Source organism: Eumetopias jubatus, unplaced genomic scaffold (genome assembly GCF_037043125.1).
Source record: "Eumetopias jubatus isolate StellerSeaLion01/CBP00866 unplaced genomic scaffold, mEumJub1_p1.0 scaffold_9, whole genome shotgun sequence".
Lineage (NCBI taxonomy): Eukaryota > Metazoa > Chordata > Mammalia > Carnivora > Otariidae > Eumetopias > Eumetopias jubatus.
Genome location: NW_028274815.1, coordinates 23,308,055 through 23,335,763, shown reverse-complemented (window position 1 = coordinate 23,335,763; position 27,709 = coordinate 23,308,055). Strand labels below are relative to the sequence as shown.

General features: G+C 54.8%; 1 protein-coding gene across 2 annotated transcripts; it reads right to left on the bottom strand.

The window, feature by feature from the left end:
* Positions 1-10: 10 nt before the first annotated feature.
* On the bottom strand, positions 11-24,126 carry FOSL2 (FOS like 2, AP-1 transcription factor subunit). 2 transcript variants are annotated; one of them, XM_028099464.2, is made up of 5 exons: positions 23,167-23,252; positions 21,957-22,222; positions 12,414-12,665; positions 7,168-7,275; positions 11-4,778 (listed from the first exon to the last, which is right to left on the bottom strand). In XM_028099464.2, the coding sequence occupies exons 3-5, from the start codon at positions 12,648-12,650 to the stop codon at positions 4,263-4,265; spliced, it is 861 nt and encodes a 286-aa protein (XP_027955265.1). In that variant the 5' UTR covers positions 12,651-12,665; positions 21,957-22,222; positions 23,167-23,252; the 3' UTR covers positions 11-4,262. The 2 variants fall into 2 exon arrangements, with proteins under 2 accessions (XP_027955265.1, XP_027955263.1); XM_028099462.2 differs by lacking the exon at positions 21,957-22,222 and having other exon boundaries at positions 23,167-24,126.
* Between the last annotated feature and the right edge of the window lie 3,583 nt (positions 24,127-27,709).

Genomic DNA, 27,709 nt, shown 5'->3' with positions numbered 1-27,709 from the left:
CAAACTAAAATAAATGGAATAAACTTTTAATCATACAGAGAAAATAATTTTTGAGGAACAGGGCAGGATCTTTCGTTGTATTTTCTTAGAATGTAGACTTTCTCGGTGACCACTGTCCCCAGAGGAATGACCATCCATCTTTAAAAACAGAACCCTTTTTATACAGTTTATACAACACATGTCACAAATCATTTCAGAAACAAAAAAGCATCATTAGCCTAAATTTTTAAAAAAATGAAGAAAGAGAGGGAGAGAGGAACTGAGTATTTTAATGCTGTTTCTCTTCAGGCTTGGTACAACACAAAGATGTAAACATTTTAAATAAATAATAAAATAAATGTCGATTTCTTCTCCCCCTCCCCTTCCCATCCCCTGCTCAAAATTTGACCCAGCCTTTCCTGAACACATCGGCATTGGAAAGTGAAAGCCCTCTGTTGATGTATGGCCAAAACACTAGAAGCATGAGAAGATGTCAAATTAGTAGTGGGACGACTGAGTTTCCTTTTTAAAAGTTGCAGGAGGTACACTTGGAAATGTACACACACAGGAGCGTGCGCGCGCGCGCACACACACACACACACACACACACACACCCAACCTGTCAATAAATAGTGAGATGCTGGCTTTTAAGATGAATGCCAAGAAGACTCGACAAGCAGAAAGTAGCAAGACCCCTTTACTTAAGTTTTAAAAAGAAAGTTACACACATCACATATCCTATTGGTCCACAAATTCTATAAGGACTCAGGTTACCCCTCCAACCATGTGAGGAGTGCAAAGGAGCACATCATGAGGGAGAGGGAAAAGAAGTTTAGAGGATACTGTGGGGGATGGGTCTTTGAGAACAAACCTCAGGCTGAAGGCAATCTTACCGCAGATCTTTGAAGAAACACCTTCTCACCTCCAAGTGTTTTTGTTTATCCATTACGTGGGGGCCTTGAAGAGGGGATACCCTCATCCCTTAGTCTGATTCTAAAGAGGGAATATTTATAAAAGTGCCTAACACAGTGCCTGGCACATAGTAGGGGCTTCTGCCTCTCCTTCTTAAAGGGGCTGTGTGATATCTGATCAGGAAGGAGACCAACCGGAAAGGTAAGTGGTGAGATTGCAGGAGCGCTGTTGGTCCATCAAGGGAAGGGGAGAAAAGTAGCACTGAGCCCTCCCTTAGACTTAGAGCCAAGTGGGAGCGGAGAGGAGACTCTTTTCCCCAAAGCCTGAGAAAAGGAAGCAGTAACCTCTGAGGGTTCTTGGCTGAGATGCTTGTGTGACTGGCCATAGTGGACACACCTGGCCTTTCTCACAGGCAGAACAATGATTTCTTTCTGAAAACGTCCCCCCGTGAATTCTCCGCTTACAGCTGGCTCCGGCCATTGCCCGAGCTTCACCTGGGATCTCCTCTCTTTCCTGCGTCAGCAGCTGCCCCCGTCCATTCAGCCAGGAAGAGGACTGATCCCAGAGAGGCCAGCCAGGTGGCCGAGAGGATGGGGTGTGGTTCACACTAGCCTGTCAAGGAGTGCCTGCCCTATGCCGTCCCAGAGCTGCCTGCAGCCCAGCTGGAGTCCACACCAGCTGCCTCACGGCTGGGGACACGGGGGAGGCACAGAGGTTCCCAGCCCAAGCACGAAGGCACCCCCACTGCAGCTCTTCCTGTAGTTGGAGCCATGGAGGAGAAAGCAGAAGGCCTGGTGGCTGGTAATTCTGGAACAATGGTGTGGGTGCAGGAACTCAGAGAACAAGCCAGAAGAAGTCAAGGAGGATGTGCTCATGAGTTAGGGGTGAATATTTGGCCTTCCCCAAATAACCTCTGGCTTTGGGGAAGCCAAACCACCTCCTGGAACAAAGCCAGAGGGTCCTGAATGGGATAGCTGAGAGGCCTCTAAAGTCCTCTGGGGTGGTGGAGTTTCTGCCTTGTGCTGGTCCCAAAGCCAACACACCCTGACATCTGAACTAAAGCCAAACTCTGTCTCAGGAATGTCCAGCCTGGCCCCGAGTCACAGACTGTGGCCTGCCTTGGGACCAGTGCTGTGCGAAGTGGGGCACAAAGGGACATTTAGAAATAAAACACCAAAGCAGCTTCATTTAAGAAATATATATATGTGTGTATATATATACGCAAAAAGAAGCAAAGAGCTCCCAATTGGCCATAAATACCACTTGAGATGATTAAGCCTTTCAGAGCTGAGCGCACCCCAGTTTCCTTTGCCCACCTCCTGCTGTTCCTGGCTGACTTCTGTTTCTTCGATTAATCTGAAGCCAGAAACTCAATTGCCTGGTCTAATAAGGAGTGCCCCTCCCAGAACCTCTGGGAAACCAGGAGGGTAGCCTCATAGCCAGGGAAGGTGGGAAATAACCTTTTTAAAGTATTTTTGGACAAAATCCTTTTTCTTTTAATCTCCTCTGCATGGCCTAGCCTTTCACACGTCACTTCCAGTCAGAGTGGGCTGTGTACTTTAAGCCTCTGGCTGCCCCGTTCTGCGCGCTCCCTTCTAGTGCTCGGAGTGGGGATGGGCAGCAAATCAGGACCAGCGCTCAAGGCCTGGGTGTGTGAGGGGGGCAAGTGAGTGAACGCCTCACGGCTCGTGCGCTTGCTCTCTCTCTCTCTTTCTCCCGAGTCTAACTTTGAAATTTAACCCCCACTGGGTTTGATTTAAATAATATCTATATAATTTTAAATTATCATACAATGATCTCTAGAGCTGAATCACAATAGCAGGGTCTCCCCCAGAGCAGCTAGCCCAGCAGAGGCCAATCCAAGAAGATCAGCCAGAGCCCTGCCCTCAGGAGAAAAAGGCTCAGAGGGGTGGGAGGCAGGGAGCCCGCCCAGCTGTGCTTTTGCAGGAGGCCAGAGGACCCCCTCCCCGCTCCCCGCCCCATAGGGGAAGGGGGCACCTCTCCTGCAGTGGGAAGCAACACATCTTATCTCTGATTTCAGCAGCCCCCCAGGAATGACAGGTAAGCCCCAAGCCTTACTAGCAACAGCTGCGGGCCAGTGGTCCACAGCTGGCTGGCTGGACCCGAGGAGCATTCTGGGGGAAGGAGTATGTAAAAGAGAAAGCACTCCATCAGGTAGCCGGTGACCACAGAAGGCAGAAAAGGCCCGGCAGCTTGCTGAGAGGCGAATCTCACTCTGCCTCCCTCCTTCCTCCCCTACCTTTCCATCCACAGCAAAAGTGCCTTTGAGGCTTGGGGAGGGGCCACCTGGTAGCAATCTGGGGAGGGGCCAGGCCCACGCTCATTAAATCTCCGTGGGTGGCGTCACCCTGAGAGCCAGGCTGGCGGAGGGCAGAGCCAGTAGGGACTTGGAGTGATGTGTGGTTCCTAGGGAGGGACGCCTCCCTGGTCTAGAGAGAAGGGTCCAGGGGCAGGATGGTGAGGCAGTAATTACAGGAGACGTCCTGCTCAAGACACCAGGTAAAGGGAAGCTGGCTAGGACACCTGTGTGGCTTGTTGGCACTATTCCTGGCCTGGTAATTAGGCATTTGGCAAACCCAACCTGTGCCCCAGCTGTCTCACTCACACCCTGTCTTCTGGACAAGCCGCTCCTCCAAAAAGTTGTCTCCGAGGATGGAGAGGAAGGGTCCTCCAGGCCTCCCAGTGATGGCAACATCTCCTTGAGAGCTCAGGGAGCCCTGATGGTGGTCCTGGAGATGGCGGTGGACCGGGGGGTGTCAAGGGAGAGAAGGTTCTGTATTGCACATTGACTGTCCCCTTCCGGACAAGTCAGCCCCAGCAGAAGAGTCAGTCACCTGCTGCCCATCTCCAGAAATGAAGAGCTTTAATATTCAGACCACCCAGATGAAATGTCATGGCAAATTTGATAAAAACCAAGAGGAAGTGAAATTGACACTGGGGGGAGGAAGGGGCGAATAGTGGGAAGGTGAAACCAAAAGGCACTGAGCATGCTGGGTGGGGCAGGGAAGGACACCATCACTCCAGAGACGTAGCATAACAAGGGACAGGAACGGTCCACACCCGCCGCAGGCTCTTCAGAAGCCAGAGAGATGCCTGAGTCCACCAAACCAAGTTCTCCAAGGCTTTTCAAGAAACAGGATTTGCTTTGCAAGATGAACGATGGAGGAGGTCCCATGACTTCTAAGAGATGGCTGAAGTCCTCCAGCGCCTCACGGCCAAATCCCACCTGGGTGTCCCCAGAGCCGGGCAGCTCTCTGGCAGGGCCCCCCTCTTGCCCTCACGGCCCTGGAGCACTTGAAGGTGCTGGTCCCTGGGAAGGAGGCAGTGACGAGGACCCCCCGGCAGCCGGGTTACAGAGCCAGCAGAGTGGGGGAGTTCAAGGAGTCTGATGACTGGTCCCCACTGCTACTGCTCCTACGGTGAGCCTTGGAGCAGGACTCGGAGGGTGACGCAGGTGGTTCCTGCTCCAGGACGCTGGGGTAGGTGAAGACGAGGTTTGACGTGCCTGGAGTGATGGCCGGCGTGGAGGTCACCACGATGGGGGTGTGCAGGGGCTCCTCCCCGTAGAAGCCCCCAGCAATGCTAATGGGCTTGATGACAGAGCGCTGGGCCTTGTCTAGCCCAGCCGACGAGGAGGGGCTGTCCTCTTCCAGGGGCTCCTGTTTCACCACCACGGCGCCCGCTCCACCACCCCCACCACGCAGGGATGGCAGCCCAGAAGCGGGAGGCGATCGGCGCTCCTCGGGGCTGATCTTGCACACAGGCCCGTGGGCCACCAGCATGAACTCCAGCTTTTCCTTCTCCTTCTGCAGCTCGGCAATCTCTTTCTGCAGGCCTGACTTCTCCTCCTCCAGCTCCTCTGTCTCCTGCAGGGGGAAGAGAGGTGTGTGAGGGGCAGGAATCTGCCAGGGGCCTGCTGGAGGGCGGGCAGTTCGAATCCAGGTGAGAAAGGGAAACCCAGAGTTGTGAAAGCAGCCAGCTCACACCCCTGGCCACAGATCCCACCACTTCTGAAACACCTGGAGGCTCAAGAGGCCTTTTTTGTCCAAAGCTCCGGATTGAGAAAGGAGGAAAGTCGGCTTGGAGGAAGGATGAAACAATAATTAGTTGGCACGATGGAGGGCTTCCTTTGTGCCCGACACAGCAGGCAATCCTCCAGAAGATTTCTGAAGCAGCTATTTTCAATCAACTCATTTTGCAGATAAGGAAACTGAGGTTCAGAGAGGTTTGTTAATTTGCCCAACGTCACAGAGCAAGCTGGTAGGGTAGACCAGACTTGACCCCAATGTATCTGATTCCAGGGTCCCTAGCTACCATGCCCTGTGCCCTCAGTGCCAGGACTGCCCCCAGCTACCCCTGGGGGGGGTCAGAGTGAGGTTTGGAGGGGACGGGAGCACAGCGTCATACCTCCTCATACCCCCTCAACCCCATCAGCCTGCCTTCGGCTGCATCAACACCAGCCTCTCAGCTGCACACACAAGCTGAGGATGGTGCCGGGCCGGCAGGAAGTTCTCCAGCAGTCCCGGCTAAATCGGCACTGCCCCACTTCCCTTTTTTGCTCTAATTTCTGAAGCATGTGATTCAGGACTCACAGAACCCCTGGAGAACATTCCGTTCAGTCCCCGCGCTTTAGCAGAGGAGGAACCCGGTGGCCCCAGCAGGCCTGAGGCTGGCAGGGTCCCAGGCAAGGAGCTCGGCCTCCTCCCCTGACACAAAGCCAGAGAGAAGCAGCAAACGCCCGCAGAGGGAGTGGGTGCAAAAGACGAAAAGGTGTGTGTCACGGGCCTCCTCCCCACTTTTCCCCTATCAGAGTCCTGTTCGAGAATGAGATGGTACGGGCCAGAGCTTCACGAAGCAGAGAACAGCATATTCCACAGTGAAAAAAAAGTTTCCATCTGTCTCAAGGGTCTGACGAACGTCATGAGCTTATGAGAGGTTTCCTGTGGAGGATGTGGCTCAGGGGCCTGGGTGGCTGGGGCGGGTGGGGCGGCAGGGGAGTAGGGTGTGAGGCCTCTGGGGGAGGGAGGGGAGGAGAGCAGGAGGCCCTGGACGAGGGGCTATTCTGGGGCTAGCGGTGGGGAGCACCCAGGGTAGACCCAGAGGACCTGGCCCCTTAGCAGGTTAGCGGTGGGGAGGACTCCACACCTTGGAGAGCTGGTCACTAAGGGGTCTCTTGACCTAGTGATGGAGAGTGCCCGCCTGTCCTCCTGATACACACACACCCCCCCCCTCCAACGGACATTCCTGCAGCCTACAGGGAATTCACACATACACATTCAATCCCCAAGAGTGAGGGCTCCAGGATGGATGAAGGGAAGCTGGGGCAGGTGGATGGCACCGGGAGCATTAAATAAAATCATGGGATGTACAAGGTAATTGGTGATTTCCAAAGCCGCTCCCTGGCCGGTCACGGTAAGGACTGCCGACAGTCTCCCCGGTCTCCTCACTTTGAAACCATTCCCCCCGGGAGAGTCAGTCCCGGCTTTAGGCTTCCTCCACACGCCATTCGGCCCATCCTGTAGGGCTAGGCTCCGGAGGGAGTTACGTGATGTTGGTCAGGTCGGGCTTTTGAGAGGGAAGGGCAGGGCCGTGGCCCCCAGGTGGGGGCAGTTAGGCAGCAGGGGGCGGGTGACTCACAAGGGCAGAGTGAACTACCAAGGTGACAGCTTCGAGCTCATAGCAGAGGTGGGGAAGCCTTCGGCCCATGAAGGATAGGAGAAAACCCCAAGACAGTCCAACCCAGCTGGGATGTGACCATTTCCATGCGACCCAGAGAGCTTCCAAAGCCCTGCCGAGGTGAAAGGGCCCAGCCCCGCCCAAATTAGCTCACTTAAGCTAGCCCAGGCCGCTCCTGCTGGTGGTAGGCACGGGGGCGGCTGGAACCTTGGGAAACAGCCCCGAGGGGGCAGGTCTGGGCCTGCGCTGGCTCCCTCTGCCATCCCTCACCCAGGGGCCCCAGAAGGTTCGAGAGCAGGGAACGCACAGGTGCTGAATGAGAAAGGGTGCTAGGCCCCAGCAGGCTGTTTGGGGCTGTGTCTGGGCCCAGGCTGGTGCCAAAGGCCAGCTCCCGCCCTCCCTCTCCCTTCTTCAGTCAGGGCGATGCTAACCCTCTGTGCTCAAAGGAAGGACCGTTTCTGCCAGCACTGGCTCATCGATCGGCCACTAGTGGACAAGGAGAGGGTGGGAGGCCAAGAGCCCCGGGGCTCTCGCTCTTGCCCACCCGGAAGTGCTCCCACCCCACGCAGAGCTCCTCACCGCCTGCAGCTTCTCCGTCAGCTCCCGGCGGCGGTTTCGGCACTTGGCTGCGGCCAGCTTGTTCCTCTCCCTTCGGATTCGACGTTTCTCCTCTTCTTCAGGGGACAGCTAGAGGCCAAGGTCAAGGATCATGATTAGGTTTGGGTACATGATTCACCAGCTTTGTTTTCTCACTCTATTTTAAGAAACCCTTCTGAGGAACACCTGGGTGCCACATCGGTTGAGCGTTCGACTCTTGGTTTCGGCTCAGGTCGCGTGATCTCGGGGTCACATCAGGCTCCACGCTCAGCACGGAGTCCACTTGGGATTCTTGCTCCCTCTCCCTCTGCCCCTCCCACTTGTGAAAGAAAGAAAGGAAAGAAAGAAAGAAAGAAACCCTCTGGGACTGGGTGTGCAGGGTGGGAGAGAGGCGAGAGGGGGGTGGACGGGCCCCACGTTCCTGGAGCCTGCGGCTCATTGCTGTGGCCACCAGGGAGAGCACTGAGAACCGAACCCACCCTGGAAGGCGACATCCCATGTTTAAGGGCAGCAATGTGTCAGGGACTCATCAGCCTAGGCGAGATGGTAGCATTTGTCATGTCAGCCCTGATTCTGTGCCAAGGCCAGAGAGAAGAAGCTGGGGCCACTTCCCCAGAGCCCCCTCATACCAGCCAGGCCTGGCCCCACCCACTTAAACAGCTTCTTCCAAACCCTGGCTAATTACTCCTCCCCACCACTCTGCCAGCTCTGCAAGCCTCATTATCCCATTTGGTTAAGTAGCCAGGCCCAGAGTCAAGAACCACCCTGGGGGGGGGAATGTTCTATTGCCAGGGGTAGCCAAGGATGCCACCCCACTCCCAACTTCCTCTACCAGCCCCAGAGGGCTAGCTGCTCACCATTCAACCTGGAGGACTTGCTAGGGTGCCTGGCACAAGGCTAGGCCGGACGGGACAGGCAAATGGAGAAGGAACCCTCACGCACATTCAATCCTGCTGCCCCCCACATCCATTCATTTAACCAACGAGAAACTTCTTCAAGGTGTCCGGCATGGTTTGATGGCTCTGAGATTTATCAGAGAACCAAATGAACAAAAATCCCCCTGCAGAGCTTACAATCTAGCTCCTTATGATGAGGCTGGTTAGGGGCCCATGACTCATGCCCCAGGGCAAGAACTCTGCTCCGCAGCACAGGGCTGATGCTCTGTTTACATGTAGCCCTTCCTGTGACCCCAATGCCCCTCGCAAGCAGAGGTGACACAAGGCCGTGGGCCAAGGCGGAAAGTAATTCCAAAAGAAAGGCCATCCCACGCTGTTCTCAGACAATGATGGCATCCCTACTACGTGCCAAGCGCAGTCCTGGGGGCTTAGAAGATTCTATGCGGAATAAGATCTGGGTTCCACCCTCCAGGGACAACACGGGAAAAAAGCCGAAGCCACTTTTGGAGGTGAGAAAAGCTGCCTCACTTCGAGATGCTGCCCCACTGTCAGCCGCCCCGTGAGGGAGGGAGTCACGGCCCCGGCTGGGCCCAGGTCAGAGGCCCCAGGGCTCCCCACAGCCCTGCAGATTTGTTGCTGTGATGTGCAACACAGAAAAGCAGGTCACAGCATCGGAGAGGACAACTCCACCCCTGTCTACCCTGAGGAAGCCCCGTGGCCCCAACCAAGGGGCCAGAGTCCCACATCAGATTCTCCAAACGCTGGCATGGAAAAATGCCCATCAACCACTCAGACGTTAAGTCTCTCTGAGGCCTCAGGCCCCCTGAGCACAGAGAAGCTCATCACGCCTTCTCAACTTTCAAATCCACCCCGCACGCCGCAGTAGTCAAGGTGTGTGGACCACGGGGAGGCAGGAAGCCTGGCAGGCTACAGGGAGACCTACCGGCTTCCTGGTACCTCAGGTCCCTGTCTCCCAGGGCTTCGGCGGAGCTGTGTTCCCGCCGAGGCAGATGCAGGCCTCCTTCACCCCCGGGGCATCAGCCCATGCCCCTTCACCGCCTCTGAGACCCCACCTCACTGGGATTAAGAACCAGGCCCAGCTCCCCTCTCCCACCAGCTCCACCCTCCCTGTGCCTCTTGCCCACTGCAGCAGCCTCCAGGTGGGGCACACAGAGCCCGCCCAGCTGGTGACACCCTGGTGAGTCCCCAGGCCCCTGCCAGAGGTCTGCTCTTGGAGTTCCACACTTCGTCCTGGCTCCACCTCCGTCCTCCAGCCCTGTCTTCAGTCCCAGCCTCCGAAATCCTCGGCCTCCCCTGGAGAGCCAAAGGCTCCACGTCCTCTCCTCTGAGAGGTCCAAGGCCGACTAGGAGCAGAACACAGATGGGGCGATTCTGTGTGGCCTTGGACAAATCACTGAACCTTCTGAGCCTCAGATTTCCCCATTTAGAATATTAGAATATCAGGACCTGCCCTGCCTTCCAAAAAGTTTCTGGGATGATCAGATGAGATGCAGTATGAGAGCCCTTTCTAACGTAGAAAGTGCTAGAAGGAAGAAGATGTAATTCAGAGGTTTCCTTGCTGATGCTTTTTCAGAGCCCTGCAAGAGTCCACAACCTTGGGTACCTTGCTCTGTGTGGGGACTGGCTGCCCAACTGAGGTCATGAGGACACTTGGCTGAGGCCCTGAATACGTGCCGCTCCTAAACCTGTCTCAACCTGAGCCCATCAGTTACCAAGAGAGCCTGCTGGGCCCGCTGCAGTCCCGCGCTCAGGGCTCACTACTCAAAGGTCTACCAGGGCCCCCTTGAGGCCCAGACAAGCCCCTCACCCCTCACTGACAAGGGGCAGAAAAGATGCAGAGCTGGTTGCGGTCCATTTTGGCCTCCCTTCCCCTGTGGGGGCTTCTGGACAACTTCTGGCCTCCCGATTAGCCTAGAAGTCTCTCCCCTATCTGTAAGATATGGGGCAGTTTGGGGGAGCTGTCAGCAAGGAAGTGTTCAGGGGTGGTGACACCAACATGGTTACAACTTGAGTGTGTCAGCACCACCGCGGACCCACCCACAAGCCACACACCCTCTGCTCCCCGCCTCCTCAGTCGCCACCACTGGCCTCAGAGGGAGGCTCTGGGCAGGCTCTGAGGAGGGCAGTGAGGCACCACGCTGGCTCTGGGGAACAGGCTCGTCCCCCTCGGGGAGGTCAGGAAGGCGGAAGTAAGCTTCAGAGGAAGACCCTCGGGCTAGGAACGCAAAGAACCAAGGTTCGAGGATGCTACTGCCCAGGCTTCCTCCAAGCTGCTGGATGATTGTCTGAATTCCTAACTGACGTGGGATAAAATGCTCCTGGCTCTCTCCCTCCCTCTCAGAAAAGGAAGGAAATTCTCCAGACAGATTGTCTTAAGGCACGCCTAGGTGGCGTGGTGGGAAAACCACACGGCTGAAGGTCAGAGGAGGTAGATTCCAGCCCTAGCTCGGCCACTAACTCACGGCGGCATAACCCTAGACAGGGCCCTTCTCCCTTCTGGACCTCTGTGTCCTCATCTGTAAAATGGGTACAGAGGGGAAATTGGAAAAGCTGGTCTCCAAAGTCCCTTCAGATACAAGCTTCTATATTTGGTGTGAGCTGGGCCCAGAAAAGAATGGCGAGCGTTCAGCACATCTTGCTTTTTGTCCTGCTAGCTCAAGAGTCCCTCACAAAACTGGCTCTCACTTAGAGGTCACTTACATAAGGGGGGGCAGCCAGCTCATCGGTGACTATAAAGCTTGACACCTTGGGCTCCTGAAGGAAGCCTATTTAATAAAGGACAGTACGATCGCTGCTACTGCAATGTTTACAACTACAATTTTGGAAAGCAACAGCGAGGGGGAGATTGGTCACTCGCTGTAGCAGCAGCAGACCAACAACCGCAAGCAGCAACTATTACAGTGTCCATTACGCTCCACGTCGCCCTGCGCTGAGGCCTGCCATTAACAGAACAAACCGGCGCGCAGGGGATGCAAGGCCCAGCTTTATCCTCAGAGGAACAAAGATCCTATGAATGCTCCCAGTTCCTCAGAGTCGGGACCTTTGTAATTCTAAGTATCCTGGGGACTGTTGGCACTGGATCCATGATTATCCACAGGGGACCACGGGTGAAAGGTCCTTGTATCAGAATACCGTGGACCTGGGATCCCAGAACGAGAGTGGACAGTGGTCGAAGTGGAGAGGAGTGACTCTCCAGGCAAATACGTCATTTGAAAAAGGGATCCCACCGCTCAAGTATTTTCCCTTCCCTGGATCCATAGTGACATGGTACCGTAGAAAGAGCACTGTACAGGGAGTCCGGCGAACTGGGTTCTAGTCCAGACTTCCCACAGTCTTGCCAAGTAGCCTCAGGCAGGTTTGTCTAAGCTTTGGTTGTATCGCCCGTGAAGGGGGATACATGGGGTCCTTCGAAGGCTCATCCCCCCTTTTTTATGCATGATTCTGATTTCTCTTTTGGGAATCAGGGGGCCCACCACTACTCTGGCTCACTACTGATAGAGATGACATGCCTTTGAGCACTGGTAGATCGTGTCTAGAGAGAAACGGCCCACACTTTCTCATGTCCCTCCCTGCCAGGTGGACTCCTTCTCAAAGCTGAGCCTTTGGAGGGCAAAAAAAAGCCGACATCTGAGCTGCCCCCCACCACACACCATCAGGGGGAGCAGCTGCGCAGACTCCAAAGACCCCAGAGTCACCGCACTTCTGGAACGGGCATTCCAGGTATGTGAAATGGGCTCCTGCTTCAAGTTGGAGGCCTGGGACGCCGAGCAGGAAAGGCAAGTACTGTGGGCCTGGAGGGTGACCCTTCAGGTCTGCTGAGCATTTCCCCTGCACCAGACACCAGGAGACAATGAAGGGCTAATCCCAAAAACTCCTGGCCAGGGTTTCATTGGCTGTGTGTCCTGCAGCCCCTCTGCCAAAGATCGGGGAAGGACATCAACGTAGGCAGGTCCTAACAGTCCTTCCCATCTGCGGCCACCGCGCCACACACAGTGTGTTTTCCCACACGTGGTCTCATTTGCGTGGCTACAACTCCTGTCTGGCAGGCACCGTTATCCCCATTTTGCGCTGAGGAAGCTGAGACTCAGGGATCCTAAGGGACATGAGCAAGATGACAGAGCCAGGCCTGACTCTCAGGCCTCCGGCTCCGCTTCCCATAAGGAAGGGTCATGTGCCCTTGGTCCCGAGCTGCCTCTTCTCCTCAATGCTCCCAGAACACTGACCCAGCTCCCCAGCAGACCACAGAAAAACAGTGTGTTACAGGCCCTGAAAGGCACCCATGTGGCTCCCTTACACTGATCTGAGGCCTACCTGCTCATCTCTCCTCCTGCGGCCCACGGTGGTGCCAATGGTCTTGATCACACCAGGTCTCGGGAGCGCCATGTGCCCAGGGACCGAGGCCAGGCCCGGCAGGGGGCTGTAGGGGTGCGAGCGGGGGTACGGGTTGGACATGGAGGTGATCACCGTGGGCTGCACCATCCACTGCAGGTCCTGGCTGGTTGTGATGGCGTTGATGGTGGGGATGAAGGCGCTGCCTGAGCCAGGCATATCTACCCGAAATTTCTGCAATGAGGAGAAAAAATCGTATTGAGCTAGTAAGTACGGAGCAGAAGAGGGCAAGCAGAGCCAGTGCTTGGAGGGGGGCCAAGGTCAGAACACTGGGTGGGCTTCCCTGGACATCCAAGAATCAGGGGGATCTTAACTACTCCTGAGGCCCCAGGGCAGATCTGTTCCCCTGAGGTCCTGGGGACTCTGTTCCCAGGTGGCTCGTGAGGACGCGATTATACAGCGAATGACTTCGAGGACAGATATGGTCCCTAGCCGCTTACACTCAGCAGGCCCTCCCTGCGGCCTTTGGGGCTAGCTATGCCCGCATCTGCAGGGCAGCCCTCCCACCCTGGCCTCACGAGCCTCTGGGTCACCTGCCAATTAGCCCCCAGGGTACTGGGGCTTGGGACCCCTTGAGAAGATTTGCATACCAACAGCTCTGGGGCGACAAAGATCGCTAGGAAGCTTATCGTGCCTGCTTTTGTTACTTTCCAAATAGGTGCAGGATGGGGCTATGACCTGATCCAGGGTGAGGCCAGGTCCATGAAAAGGTGCCCTCCAACTCGTGGGACTGAAAAGTGGTAGCCTTTGTGGCCAGACTTCCCTTGAGTTCCTCCTCCTGGCCCTTAACCACCATCTTGCTTGGAGCAGACACGCTGCGTCTCTACCTACCTGCATATCTATCTGCATTCATAGATGCGTCTGTGAGAAACTTTAGTGCTGCTAGCTCAGAGTTTTCACCCCGTCTCCTAATTTATGCCCAGAGTGTGTTGCAGAACTCTCCGGAACATACTGCAGGCATCATTCCATTTAAAATATAAGTTGATGACAGAGTAGAAACATTAAAATGGGTCATGCTCCTCAGCAGTTGGTCTTGGCCTTTCTTCAGGGCCGGCTACTAGAAAGTGAGAGGAGGAAGAAGGGAAGGACCTCCCTGACCCCAGGGCCCCCCCTCGCTTCCAGCTTTTCGGGAGGAAAGCTCCCTGAACGGAGCCCTCATCCTCGGGTGAGTCCCACTTCCACACAAAGGTTGTGCAAATCCTGTCTTCCCTAACCTGGCGGGTGACATGATGAAAATAATAATGTCACTTACTGAGTACGCACTAAATGACAGTCACCGTGGTAGTGTCTGACCTCAATTATCTGATTAATTCACCCTCTGAGGTAAGAACTACCATTATCTCCATTTTAGAGGCAGAAATTTAGGTGCAGAGAGATTGAGTAACTTATCCAAGGCCACCCTGCTCCTAAGCGGGGGGTGGGGGTGGGGTCAGGATTCAAATGCAGTTCAGCCTGACAGAGAGGACAGGGCTCTCAACCATGGTGCTACATAAGCTTCTGCGCATTACTTTTTCCTTCCCGGAAACCCAGACCCAGGTACTGGTACCCACCCTTACTGCCCTCAGAGCATCAGCTCATCGCTGCCAAGAGTCCCTACAGACCATCCCTCTCCCCCAGGAGGCCCCATAGGTCTGACCCCAGATGAAATCTTGCTATCACTGGCATGGGGGTATAGCCTCCCCCTCTCTTGGCCTGGTCACACCAACCAGGAGTAGAAGTATTAGCAGCAAAGCCAGCTGACACCACCCTTGTCTCTGTCCCTGCTGACAGATGACACCTGGGTTCCTGTTGTGAAAATAAAGTGGAGCTTAGAGCACCTCACTGTAACTGAGGGGGCTGGGGCCCTGTCCTTGCTCTTTCCTGCCAGCTGCCTGACCCCAGTCTGGGTGGAGGGATGTCTCTGCCTCACTTCCCAGATTGCCCCGGGGCCCCAGGTCAAGGGCGTTCGGGGAAGAAAGCACAACCCAGCACAAAGGATTCTGGGATTCCACGAGGGCGTTCGGGGAAGAAAGCACAACCCAGCACAAAGGATTCTGGGATTCCACGAGGACGGCCACCGGTGTGAGGAATCCTGGGATTCTGTGAAGTTACCGGTGCCATGGATTCTGGAATTCTATGAGAGCCCAGTACAAAGGATCCTGAGTCATCTTGGAAGGCAAAGACAACTCGGCTTTTTATCAGAGCTGGTGTGTGTGTGTGTGTGTGTGTGTGTGTGTGTGTGTGTGTGTGTGTGTGTGTGTGTGTGTCGGTAGTAGGTAGGAAGGATGCAGTGAGAAGGAAGAATCATCTTGGAAGGCAAAGACAACTCGGCTTTTTATCAGAGCTGGGGTGTGTGTGTGTGTGTGTGTGTGTGTGTGTGTGTGTCTGTCTGTCTGTCTGTCGGTAGTAGGTAGGAAGGATGCAGTGAGAAGGAAGAATCCAGGCGGGAAATGATCTTCAAGGAGAAAATGTGGACAGCTGAGCTGGGCCTTGAGGAGGCAGAGTACTGAAAGCTCGGGAGTGTGGCTGAGTGTGCAGAAGCACAAAGGCCCAGACAGCTACACTTCTCTTGGGCTGTTGGATGGGGGGGGGAGGTGGGGGAAGCAGCAGGAGGCCTGGATTTGAGGCCTTCGCAGAATCAGGGAGGACTGTTTCCCCATCTCTGAGGGAGAATCCGAACATCAAACTCACCGCACTGTCATGAGGATTAAATAAGTAGCTACTTATAATCACTGGCTATAAAAGCATACCAGTGGTTCTCAACCGTGGCTGCCCATTAGGATATTCTGAGGAGCCTTCTCAAAACACCAGCATCGGAGCCAGCCTCACCATTAGAGTTCTAAAATAACACGTCTGGGGTGGGGTTCTGATAAGGTATTTAAAAAAAAAAAAGCCTGAGGAGATTCTAACTTGCAGCCAGGGTTGAGAAACACCGCGCCAAACAAATGGACGGCAGCACCATCCTCACCACCACCACCACCACCACCACCACCACCACCACCACCACCACCACCACCACTGCCATGATGGTGCCTCATCACTGCCTCTCTGCGCTCTGCCAGGGGTGGCTCCAGGAAAAACCGCCAGCTTCCCACTCCTGGGAAGCACCCAATATTTTTATTCCATTTCTCTCCCCAAGTCAGGTTGTGGGTCTGAAGAACACCTGAGGCATCCAGCATGAGGGCTGAACGTGACCCTCTACCTCTGTGAGGGGACTGTCAGCCTTTCTTTCAGGAAAGCCTCCAAGAAATTCACTCCTCATTTCAACAAACAAAAGAGCTCCCATTTCAGCCTAGGGGAAGCAGGAAACCTGAAGCACAGCTGGGAGGCTAAGGTCTCTTGGGAATAAGTGGATGCCTCGCAGCCCCCCGGGAGGGCCCTCCAGGGCCCTCACTCTGGGTCTCCAGAATGTGTTCCCCCACCTTCAGCCAGATTCCTTGCAGCAATAGCTGGGTCTAGACAAAACAAGACAGCAGTAAAAACAAGGCACTAGGTAATGACTGCCTCTAAGTGCGTGCACAACTTGTTTCAGAGGGAGGTAAAGCCAGCTGGGGAACACGCTGGCTCTAAACTGCACGGAAAACAAGGTCCTATCCCCAGAGGGGACTAGGGCTGTGCTCAAGAAGGCTTTTTGTCTCCTCCAGGAGCCTCTCTGAGACGTTTGCACACGTTTCAAGGAGATCTGGCAGATGTGACTTGTCTCCCCTCCAAAGGTATTATTCAGAAAGCTACCCTGGAGTAGGAGAGCAGAGGTGAGGCGATGAGTCTGTGGTCCCAGGAGTCAGCCGGGCACTCTTCTTCACCAGCAGACCCAGGAATCAGTCAAATATCATACTGGGAGGAGTCATGGTTCTCTGTGGAAGGGTTAATACTGAACAGAAGCCAAGATAGGGCTTCTGGGCTGCAGGCATGAGGGCCGTGTGAGCCCTGCCACAGCACCAGGTGTGTGCTGAGACGGGGGATAGAGGAGGGAACCCTGGACCTCACTTGAGTTGCCTGGGGCTCTCCAGCGCCTCTGGAAGCTCCTCCTCCAGGAACAGGATGGAAGATGCCGGAGGGCTGGGTGGCATTCCAGCCTGGCAAAGCCTCCAAATGCTTTCTTTGACTGTGTCATCCTGTTGACTCCTGGGTGGGCAAGAATGCCTATAAAAGGACAAACTGGCCCCCACCGACCCCCTGGAGCAGAGTGTGACAAACTTAGGCTGTAAAAGGCCAGATAGTAAATATTTTAGGCTTGGTGTGTCACGCGGTCTCTGTCGCAACTATTCAACTCTGCCGCGGACAGAATGTAAACAAACAGGTGTGCCTGTGTTCCATGAAACCTTATTTACAAAAATACCTGGGTCGTGCTTTGGTGACCCCCCCCCCTTTTAGAGGACCATTCCCTCTCCTAATGCTCAGTTAGGGGGGAAAGAATAAATAGAGGGAACAAGAAAACAAACAAAAAAAGGAGCGAGAGAGAGAGAGCTCTTCCTTTAACTCAGGGAGTCTCACTCACCAGCTTGAATCTCCAGACCAAGAAGCTGAATGAAGTTCAAGCCCTTATAAGCTTTGTTGTGGGTTTGTGGGCATCATAAACACCCCTCTTTATCCTGAAGCACCCATATTTAAGGGTGCTGTGGGGCTGTTCAGTCCTGCTCCCAGAGTCTATAAGGAAGACAGCTCAGAACACAGCACCCTAGTTACCCAGCTTCATCAGGGCACACAGGTCCCTGCAGCCTAGCACTTTCTGATTTGGAAAAATGACCTTCCTGAACTTGACAGGTGGGCCTTGGATTCAGAAATGAGGGTCACAACCATAGTCTTTTGCAGAAGCGTCTAGGAAGTAGGGTTTGGGTTCCCATTTCCTACAGACATGGATGGGGCAGGGCTTGGCCCAGAAATTCCTGAGCTGGGCAGAAATGGCATTTGAGATGCACTGAGGGTCAGTGTTCTCGGCCCATCCACTCAGCCAGGCATTTCTCCATCACACTGATTCTCGACTGGGCCCCCAAGCCATGAACCCCATGAATACCTGTGACCTGTCTCAGCAGGCAGGCAGGTATGACTATGCAAGTCTGGAAACAGACTGGCTTCTCTTAAGAACCTCCCCCCTTTAAAAAAAAAAAAAAAAGAAAGAAGAGATTTTATTTATTTGAGAGAGCGAGCGAGCACAGGCAGGGGGAGCGGCAGGCAGAGGGAGAGGGAGAAGCAGACTCCCCACTGAGCAGGGAGCCCAATGCGGGACTCGATCCCAGGACCCTGGGATCATGATCTGAGCCGAAGGCAGATGCTGAACCTACTGAGCCACCCAGGTGCCCCAAGAACCCCTTTTTTAAAAATTCACATGGGAAAAGAAAAGTTCCGAAATCTCTAGAGACTAACTCAGGGGGAGAGGAGAAAGGACAATTACGCTTCAAACACTCCAGAACACCCCAAATGAGGTCCAGCTTGACTCCAATGTTCTCTATTTCTATTAAATTGGGGATGTTCTCCAAAGCCTTCTATATGGAATTCAACCAGTCTTCACAGAGCCTGCACTGGATATCACTTTAAACTTTCCTATCTGAAGAAAGCCACTTGTGTCACAATGGAAATGGTTGCAATAACTCAGGATTCCCCCAAGTTTTACAGTCCACAAACACTCTCTCAGGTGACCGGCCTCCTGTCAGCTTCCTCTCTTTCCCAGGTTCACTTGAAAGAACCACACTCTCCTCGTCCTAACTGCCAGGGTGAAGCAAAGCAAGGAAGACAAGAAAAACAAGGGACAGAAAGAAGAAAGTGGTCAGTATGGAGTTACCATCCAGTTTCCCCAGTTTCTTTCCTGCCAGGGCCCTTCCAGCCAGAAACCCCACTCCAAAGCATGGTGGGGGTGGGGTTGATGGGGGTGGGATCCCCACTATTCTGTGCACCCCTTTTGCACTCAGTGGGAGGACATGGCATCTGATCTTCCGTTTAACCACGGCAGGGTGAACGTGGCCCAGTCACCACGAGGGAGAGATGGTGCTGGGCCAGAGAACGCCTAGCTTCCCTCTCTGGCCCAGTGAGTTGGAGGGATAGAGTTACCAAGTGGGGTTGGGAACAGATCCATTCACCCCAACCACACAGCTGCTGTCATGTTGAAATGTTGTGGCCATTAAAAGACACCGCATGCAACATGGATGAGACATGTCCACAAAGTAATGATGCTATTTTTTTTTTCCTCTCAACAAATAGAGCACAAACCTAGCTTCCTGTTCTCAAAGCCAGTACCTTTCTTCCTGTTTAACAGAGGAAAAGAAAAATCTCAAGTATGGATGGCAAACGTGCCTACTCTGGTTGTAGGTGCCTGGTCTTGGTGACCACTCTCCAGGGCAGACTCTTGAGACGGAGACCAAGATGACTCGGGGTCACACTGTACTTTGGACCCAGCTGGATCACCCCGACCTTCTATGTCAGACTTGATTCCTTATGTCACATCTTTCAATAACTTCCAAATATCAAAATTCAGCCTCAAAGGAAAAAGACTTTGGGCAGGGAGGGTTTTTGAAAGAATTTGCTGAAGGTGATTCCAAAAGAGGAGTTGTCAAATGTTGAGTCTGAGTAATAGCAGTTAAGTAGTTAGTGTCCTCCAGGAATAATTACAAAAGGCACCACAGTGATTTGGATGTGTAAGTTCTGGTGTGTTTGCAACACAATAGACACGAAAAGGGGCGCCTGGGTGGCTCAGTCGGTTAAGCGTCTGCCTTCAGCTCAGGTCATGATCCCAGGGTCCTGGGATCGAGCCCCAGGTAGGGCTCCCTGCTCAGCGGGAAGCCTGCTTCTCCCTGTCCCTCAGCCCCTCCCCCACTGCTCGTGTTTTCTCTCTCTCAAAAAGATAAATCTTTTTTTTAAAAAAAAAAAAGGATAGAAACAAACAAACAAAAAAACCCCTGAGGCTCCTAACTTGACATTCACCTTGAACAATAAGGCAGGCAGAAATAAAGCAATGGAAATGCACTCGGGTTTGGAGAGGAAAATTCAACCTCCGCTCAGACAATACATGACTGCTACTTCACCCCGTTCACTTTGATGAAAAAGTGACACTGACTTCCACCATCAAGAATCAGTAGAACAAATTCCTGGGATAACATTTCGTTTGATCCTAATCTACAACATCTATAAGATCAAAGACAAAAAAACCCGGGGGGGGGGGCAGCAAACCCTTAATATACACCTCCCACCTTCCCACAAATTCTGAAGACCCCCTCCCCAAACAATCCTCAGTGTCCTAATACAAACACATCAAGAAAACAAGCCTTGGGAATTTGAATTCCTGGCACCCTAAAGAACAAACATCAAAATAGGGAAAGAAAGAAAAGCACTCCTTTTTCAACCAGGTTTTATTTAGAACAAATTTTTTTTAAACTGCATTTCAAAGTCAAGCAGTTCCTAGTTAACCACTGTTAAATATATGGCAGTTATCTGTCCCGAATTAAAAAGAAAAAAATCCTAAGAATTCCGAAAACGCACCAAGTTAACAGTGTCTGGGGCTGGAAAAATACCTTCCCCAGACAGTTCTTCTAAGAATGTCCTGTAGGGGGCACTAGAGAGGTGTGATTGGGACTGACTTGGGAATCACAGTCATTTCTGGTAAAAGTTCTTTGATGTGAGGAATGTCCCAGCCTGGTACAGTTGGCAAAAGTTCACTCCGGGGAATTTTGTGTGTGTGTGTGTGTGTGTGTGTGTGTGTGTGTGTGCGCGCGCGCGCGCGTGTGCGTGTGTGTGCGCGCGCGCGCATATATGTCTCTGTCTCTTGGGAAAGGGCGGTTGCCGAAGAAGAGAGCTAGTCTCGTAGTCCTTGATTCCAGAAAGGAATTGTCCCTCTTGGTTTATTTTCACAAGTTATCGGAGGAACAGACAAATGGCAGCCTTGGAAAAGTTCTGGGTCTTGTTTTTGTTTTGTTTTTTCATTAAAAGGGGGCCCAGCTGATGAAAACAAGTTATGAAATGACCTGTGTTTGTGTAACTGGCTGATTGCGTAATGCTCAGGCCCTGAAACCGTAATAGTCGGGCAGCCAGGCAGAGCATATATCTGGGAGGTGTTTTCCTAGGAAAGTTAGAAGAGAGAAAAAACAACAACAATAAACAGAAAAGGTCAGGAGGGGGAGGTGTGTGCAACGATTATAGACAAAACAAAATCACCAATGACCAACTTTTGAGATTAAAACTATAACTGGAACAGGAAATATTTTTCATGCTTGGAGTTCCTGCCATATACAAGAAGAGTGGTTTTAATCAAGAGTTATCTGCCCCCCACCCCTCCAAAGTCCCTGGAACTCACGGCCATGTGTTAAAATCAAGCTTTATTAAGCTAGAGAGAAGTTCTGGGTTGAGTAGACAGCAACAAACTTATCGGAAATATCAGACCCCACAAACAGATGGGGAAAATATAATATTCACTGGCCCAAGGGAAAACCAGAGAACCCTCTTTTCTTATACCGACTGGTCCATGGAGACGCCACAAAGGTGGAAGGCCCAGCAATAAATGCCAGGAAAGCCCTCAAAGGAAGCTGAGAGAAATAAAGTGATTACAAGTTGTATCTGGTATGTAATAAAGTTACCTTGAGCCCGAGGGAGATCGGGTGGGGTCCTAGCGCAGACTTGTGAAGTAACAAAAGCCTCTCAGGTCAGTCCTGAGGACCACAGAACAGCTTTGCTCCAAGTTGGAGAGATGATGGAAAAACCTTCCCCCCGCCCACCCCCTTCCCCAGGAGTGGACAGGCTGAGAAACTTGTCCAAAGCTGCATTACCTTGCCAATCCCTGCTTTGAAAGGCACCTCACTCAAGCTGCAGGGCCAAACAGGCAAGCGTATATGCAAGAAGCCCGTGCACCAGTTATTACTAATTGCAAAATCCTCATGTGTTACAGCATGCTAGGAATTAGCCCACAGCTGCTTTTTGCTTCGGTAATGAGGCCCCATTACACCCTGCTGGACTGAGTTCTCTTCCTTCTTCCTAGCACTGGTTTCCTGTCTGATTTTCTTCCAAAACAGGGAATTGCCTCTGCTCACATCCTGGGCTCAAAGCCCTAGTGACACAGATTATTCAATCGGGGCACTGATGTCCGGTCTGACTTCCCATTCAGGCCCCAGGGTCTGAGCAAAGCCAGGCGGCAAGATTGCCATGTTACAGTGTGATAACTGCCACGAAAACGGCAGCAAAAGGGACAGACAAGATATCAAAAGATCTCTTTCAGATTCAGGGAGGAGGAGAAGGACGTTTCGGCAGCTTGTTGAATTGGAGAGTAAGGGCAAGGGTCTAAATGACTCCGACCCTTTGTCTAATGATATTTGGGTTCAATTAAAACCACCAATGAGCCTGGAAAGCAAACAAAATCACTTTTTGAACAAGATTTAAGGCTCATCACCTTGGGGCTCATTATTAAGGGTACACTGAATGCACCCTCGATGCACCAACTAGGTTCTCTACAGTAGGTGCTTATGGGGGCAGCAGGGGAGATAGAGAAAAGCCATTTTGGGGACTCACCAAGTATGGGTAATCACTTTGGAACAAGGTATCCCTCTTCAGATCCCAAAGAGAGCCGTTTTTCCATTTTCTCTTCTGGCAGGATCCACCCCTCCTGGGGAAGCCCACCCAGCCTCTCCTGGCTGGCTGGCTTCTAGAGGCCAAGGCTACTGCCTTACCGGGGCAACTCTTGCTGCAGCCAACTTGGCTAGAGACGCCGCAGATCCTGACCGAGATGGGCTTCGTGTTGTAGTGGCCTTCTTTGTTAAGCCAGCTCCCTCTTAAGCCTGGGGGGTGGGGGGTGGGGTGGCCGCTGCAGAGGGCAGACACCCCACCAGCACCGCCACCCCACCAGCACCTTTCTGGTATTTATAGACACAGATCGCATGCACAATCCTTCCAGTGCAAACCAGTCCAGCTGCTTTAGAACAAGTTGTTTTTCCGCTTCCAGAACCACCCAGGAGCCTAAGCAAGGTCTCTTCCTCCCCCCCCCCACTTCTCTCTGCAGGCGTCCTTGCCCCAGGTACCCCCAACCCCAGAACCTCAAGGCGCCCCCTCTGCTGGCAGTACAAGCTCCTTCTCTGACCCTAACAGGAGATGGATGGGCGCAGGGGCACAAAGGCGCAGGCCCCGAGCCTATCAAGGCTGACCTCCTCCTTCCTGACCTTCGCACCTATTCCCAGAGCGACAACCCTCGCCCTCACTCTGGATTACTTGAAAGAGCCCAACCATGTTTCCAAATCCCTAACCTCTTTCAGAAATTAAGACTGATGGGGAGCAGGGGAAGAGAGGGAGAAGGCTCTCCCACAGGAACAGAGTCCTTGGATGTCGGGAGGGGCCAGTGGGTGCAAAGATTTTTTGCCCACCACGGAGAAGTGAGGGGAGAGGAGGGAGGGATTTCCGGGAGAGGAGTTAACAGGCTCCTGAGAAAGGAGGCTGCAATTCCAGGAGGTTGTCTGGGGAAGATGTAGTGTGAGGAAAAGGGCTTGCCGGCTCTTCAAGCCCACTCCCCGGTCCAATTAAAAAAAGAAAGAAAGAAAGAGAAAGAAAGAAAGTGGTGGGGGGAGAAGGGTGGGCAGGACAACACGAAAATCCAAAACTTGCAGTGGTGACCCTGTAGGAATTTTCTCGCCAAGCCAAAAACGGGAAAAGAAAGCAAAAGAGGCAGGGGCGGCGAGAGGAGGGCGGGGGTCCGCCCGCGCCGCCAGGTGCACCCGGGGCCCGCACCTACCTGCTGGCCGCCGCCGCTGGTGTAGGACTCGGCGTGCGCAGGAGAGCCGCTGCTGCCCCGGGACGAGGTGTCAAAGTTCCCGGGATAATCCTGGTACATGATCCGCGGTGGGCGCCCGAGAGGAAACAGGGTGTTTTTCTTCCCCCGCCCTCGCCGCGGCCGCGCACCGGCTGCTGCGCGCTCGCTCCCTGCCGGCCGCGCCTCGGGCTCTAGTCTTCGCTCCCGGGCTTCTCCCCGACGGTGGCGGGTGCGGACGGGAGGCGGCGACAGCTCGGGAACCGTGCCTCCCGAGCGCCTCGCGCTGCACTTCTTTCCTGCTCTCCGAGCGCCGCGGGACCGCCACCCGGTCCCTCCCTCTAAAAGTCCGCGCGTCCCTCGGTCCCTCCCCTGCGCGCGCCCTCCCGCTCCCGCGCGCAGCCGGAGCCCAGCCGGGACAGACTGCCCGATCAAAAACTGGAAATTAAAAAAAGAACAAGAGCCCGGCGGATCTCGCCTGCCAGGTCCGGGGGGCCCCCGATTTCAGACAGGTCAAAAAGAAAAAAAAGACGAAAAGAAAGGCTGCCCGCCGGGAGAAACTTCTATTTCCTCCTTTTAGAAAAGGAGCTGAGAATAAACTTCCTGTGGCCGACTCGCCGCCGGAGTTTCGGAGCGACTCGGACACTTGCGGGGAGAAGGTAGCCTGCGCCCGGCCGGCGGGGTTCCAGCTGAGCCGGCGCTGAGAAGGACGCGGTCCCGCTGCCCGTGCCGCCGCTGCGGCGCCCGACTGCACCCCTTCCCCGGCGCCCGCTCCCGGACGGGCCGCCTCGCCCGGCCGCGCCTCTCTCCCTCTCTCCCCGGCCCGCCGAGCGCCGCTCACTTGCTCGTCGCTTCGCTCGGAGCCCCTGCGCTCTGCCCGAGATGAGTCACTACAATGGCACGAGTTCAACTCCACACTCTTTATTCTCCAGCCCCTGTACCATGTGGATTCACTCACGTCAACCTCAGACTCCACCTTGCAAGGGAGGAGCGCGCGGGGAGGCGGGGGGAGGAGGAGGAGGAAGAGGCGCGGGAGGAGGCGGGCGCAGCGCTCCCCTCGGTGCCCCGGCTCCCGGCCGCGCTGACGCCAGCCGCACACCCCGCGCGGGGAAGAAAGGCTGTGGCGGGGCCCGAGCAGACCGCCGGCGCGGCTTGGGGGCGCCGAGGCGGCCCCGGCCCTGGCCCTTGCCCATCCCCGCGCACCCCTGAGCCCAGCGCCCTTGGTCTGTTCCATTGGCGCACGTTGCCAAAGATGGTCATTTGCGTTAGAGGACGCGAGTGCGGGTTCCCTCGCTTTCGGGTGACGTGGAGGGAGAGGGATTCCCTCGCCGGCTCCCGAGCGCGCCGCGGCCTCCCCCTCCACCGCCCTGGGAAGGGGCGCCGGGCGGGGCCCCCGAGTGCGGCCGCGCGGGCCTCGGCGCCGGGTTTTACAAAATAATCACAGCCTGAAGAGCGAGACGGGCGGCTCAGTGCGGCGCCACCGCGAGGCCGGGAGCCGGGCGCGCAGAGCCGCTCTCAGGGAGGGCGCGGCCAAGCGCGGTCGTCGGCGCCCTCTGCGGCGCCGCCCGGTGCAGCGGGCGCCCTGGGCGCGCAGGGTACCCGCGCCGCCCTGCGGCCGGCCCTTGGCGGGGCGCGGCGCCGCCGGGCGGGGCCGACCTACCTATTTTTCCCGGCATGGCTGGCTGCCCACTGCTCTCCACCCCCCAACCCCGAACGCACGCACTTTTTTTTTTTTTTCCGGCCCTACAACTAATTTGTTAGGAGTAGCCCTGAAGAAGAAATGAACCAGTCAAGACATTCCGGCCTCCCTCTGTGCGGGACAATTAGGACGCATCTAATATCGGGCGTTAGAAGCAAACTCGGCTGTTAAGAATTAAAAAAAAAAAAAAAATACAAGGGAGGGAGGGAGGGAGGCAGGCCCGGCAGAGGGTGTGCCCCAACGTTGTCTTCAGCTGTTTTGGAGGGAAGTTCAGGGAGCAAGGAGCCTGGACTCCTGGGTCTTCCCGCCTCGCCTGGTGAGGCGGGGCGAGGTGCGGGTTAAAGAGCACAGACCTCGGAGTACGAACGCCCGGCTATTTATGAGCTGTGAGACTTTGGGCGAGTCCCTTAACCATTCTGGGCTTCGGTTTCTTCCTATAAAATGAAGGGGTTGGGAAAGATGACCCTCTAGGGCCCTTGCCAGCTCTGGAACTTAAATTCTCATGCAGAGACAATCCGGAGGAGCACTGTACTAGGAGTCAAGGAACTTGGGTTCTAGTCCAGGCACTGCTTTAGTCTCGGTTTCCCCGGCCCTTAAGTGGCGCCATCTGTACCCCACAGGGTCCTTGTGAGGACCCGACGGGAAGATGTGTGAAGACTGTGAACCCTGTGAAGCGCTGTGCGTTGTAACACGTCACAGATCCGGTCCTCAGTTTCCTTATCTGTAAAGTGGGGGAGTTGCTAGGAAAGAAAAATAGAGCCGGGAACTCAAAGCTTTCCCGGGGCTCTATATAAAGCGCTGGCGTTTCCGGGACGGCTGGCGGCATCTGGCCGCCCCAATGGCCCCAAGATACGGTAATCCCAAACAATACTCGGGGTCATTGTTTACAGCTATAAAACACATTCTGTCCTGAGCTCCATCCCCAAGGACGCGCGCGGCGAGGCGAGGCTGGCCAGACCCCTCGCACCTCCGTCCGCCGCGCTCCGGGCAGAGTCCCCAACTCCGCGGGCCGGGGAGAGGTGTGCGGCCGGCGGATGTGCACACCGGCCGCGGGGACGCGGGGGGGGGGGTTGTTTGTTGTTATTGTCGTTTCATCCCTGAGTTCTGCCTGCCTGGGTGTTTACGCGCCTCTCCCAGCAGGACTGAGTAAATGCAGTTCTTTGACGCAAAACCGATCAGCCCTTTCCCCAGCGGCAGTGGCAAAACCAGAAAGCTAGGGGTGGGGACGGTGTCGGGGAGAGCTCAGGAAAAGAAATCGTGACACTTTCTCACTCGCCTCTCCGTCCTCTCCTGCGCCATACGCCTCCCCCCTCCCCAGGTGCCTTAGGGAGATCTTGGGGGGCTGCAAAACGAGGCGCGGCCAGGACCCTCCCGGGGGCAGCCGCGTGCTGGAGCGGCCCGAACAGATGCACTTTTGGTTTTCCTTTGAGCATCAGCGGCTGCCCGGCCCTCCCCCACCCCGCGCTCGAAAATCCGGGTGCTTCTGGGTCTCTCCCACACAGTCCTTCCAGTAATGCGGGGCGGGGGGGAGGAGGGAAGAAGGTGGGGGAAAGGGAGCGGGAGCTTCCTCCGCGGCCTCCGCCGTCCCGGGCGCGCCCAGGCCCCGGCCGGCGCCGCCGGGAGCGCGCGGGCGGGCGAGCGCACCCTCGCGCCCTCGCCCGCCCCCGCCCTGCCTGCTCCCCGGCCCTTTCCTTTCTTGTGGGTTCCCGTAAAGCCCAGCAGCACCGAGACGTCTGCAGAGCATCACGGAATCTGTGCTGATGCAAGTCGCTAGCCTCCCTTTGGTGCGCCCGGCCGCCTCGGAGCGCTTTGATCCCGGTCTTCCCCAGCTCCAGAACTTGGGCTGGTTTGCTCTGCCCACCGGGAGGCCTGCGTTCTGCGGCCTGCCCTCACCTTTCAGTCCCAGCCCAAGCGCCAGACACACAGAGCTGCGCCCTGGTGCTGCGGGGACTGGCCGTATGGTCCCGCTGATGCCTCAGCCAAACGGTGAATGCCAAACCGAGAATTCAACCTCCAAGCCCAGTTTATTGCCACCTTCTTGGGGAATCATTTTTGATCACCCGGTTAGAAAGGGTCCTCTGGCTCCCTGGAACAAGGTACTAAGAATAGAGGCCATGGACCTGACCAAGAGTCAGGCACCAAGCCCATTACTTTAAGGGATTGTCTCACTCGAGGTGGGTATTATTCCTTGGTTGCAGATTAAGAGAGTGAGATTAAGTAACTTGTCCAGGAGATTTGGTTAGTGGGTTAGGGATCCAGTTGGAAATGCAGCTGAGCCTGTATGACACCAGCTTCTTCCTCTGCTTACCCAGGACACTGCATGACCTGCCTCCTACTGGCATGTCTTTGTTTCTCTCTTAATGGTCTCTGGAAAGCATGGACTTCACTTGGCACACGACTTTGTCCTACACTCAGAGGTGCTCCTTAATTCTCAGCTGAATAAACAGCCTAGCATCATGGCTCAGCTTAGGGAAAGTTCATGTCAGGTGTGAGAAGCAGAGGAGAGAGAAGTGGGATGGGGGAACAAGATTGCTGGGGGCTGTCTTCTCACTGACTCTCTGGGTCTCTGCTCCCTGCCGGGCATGGCCGTTGCTTCTCCTCCTTTGTCCCTCCAGCCCAATATTTGGTCGCTGACCGGAATCCCAGAATGGCTGCCTGCTCTGGGCTGCACTACCCCACACATTTGAGTGCTGGACAGTTCGTGAAACCTTTCACATACATGGCCTCCCTTGTCCTCACACAACATCCCTGCCAGGGACGTGACAGCAGTGGGGTTGACTCTGGATGGCCAAAGAGGAGGCCAAGGAACAGAATGGCAAGGCAGCCTAC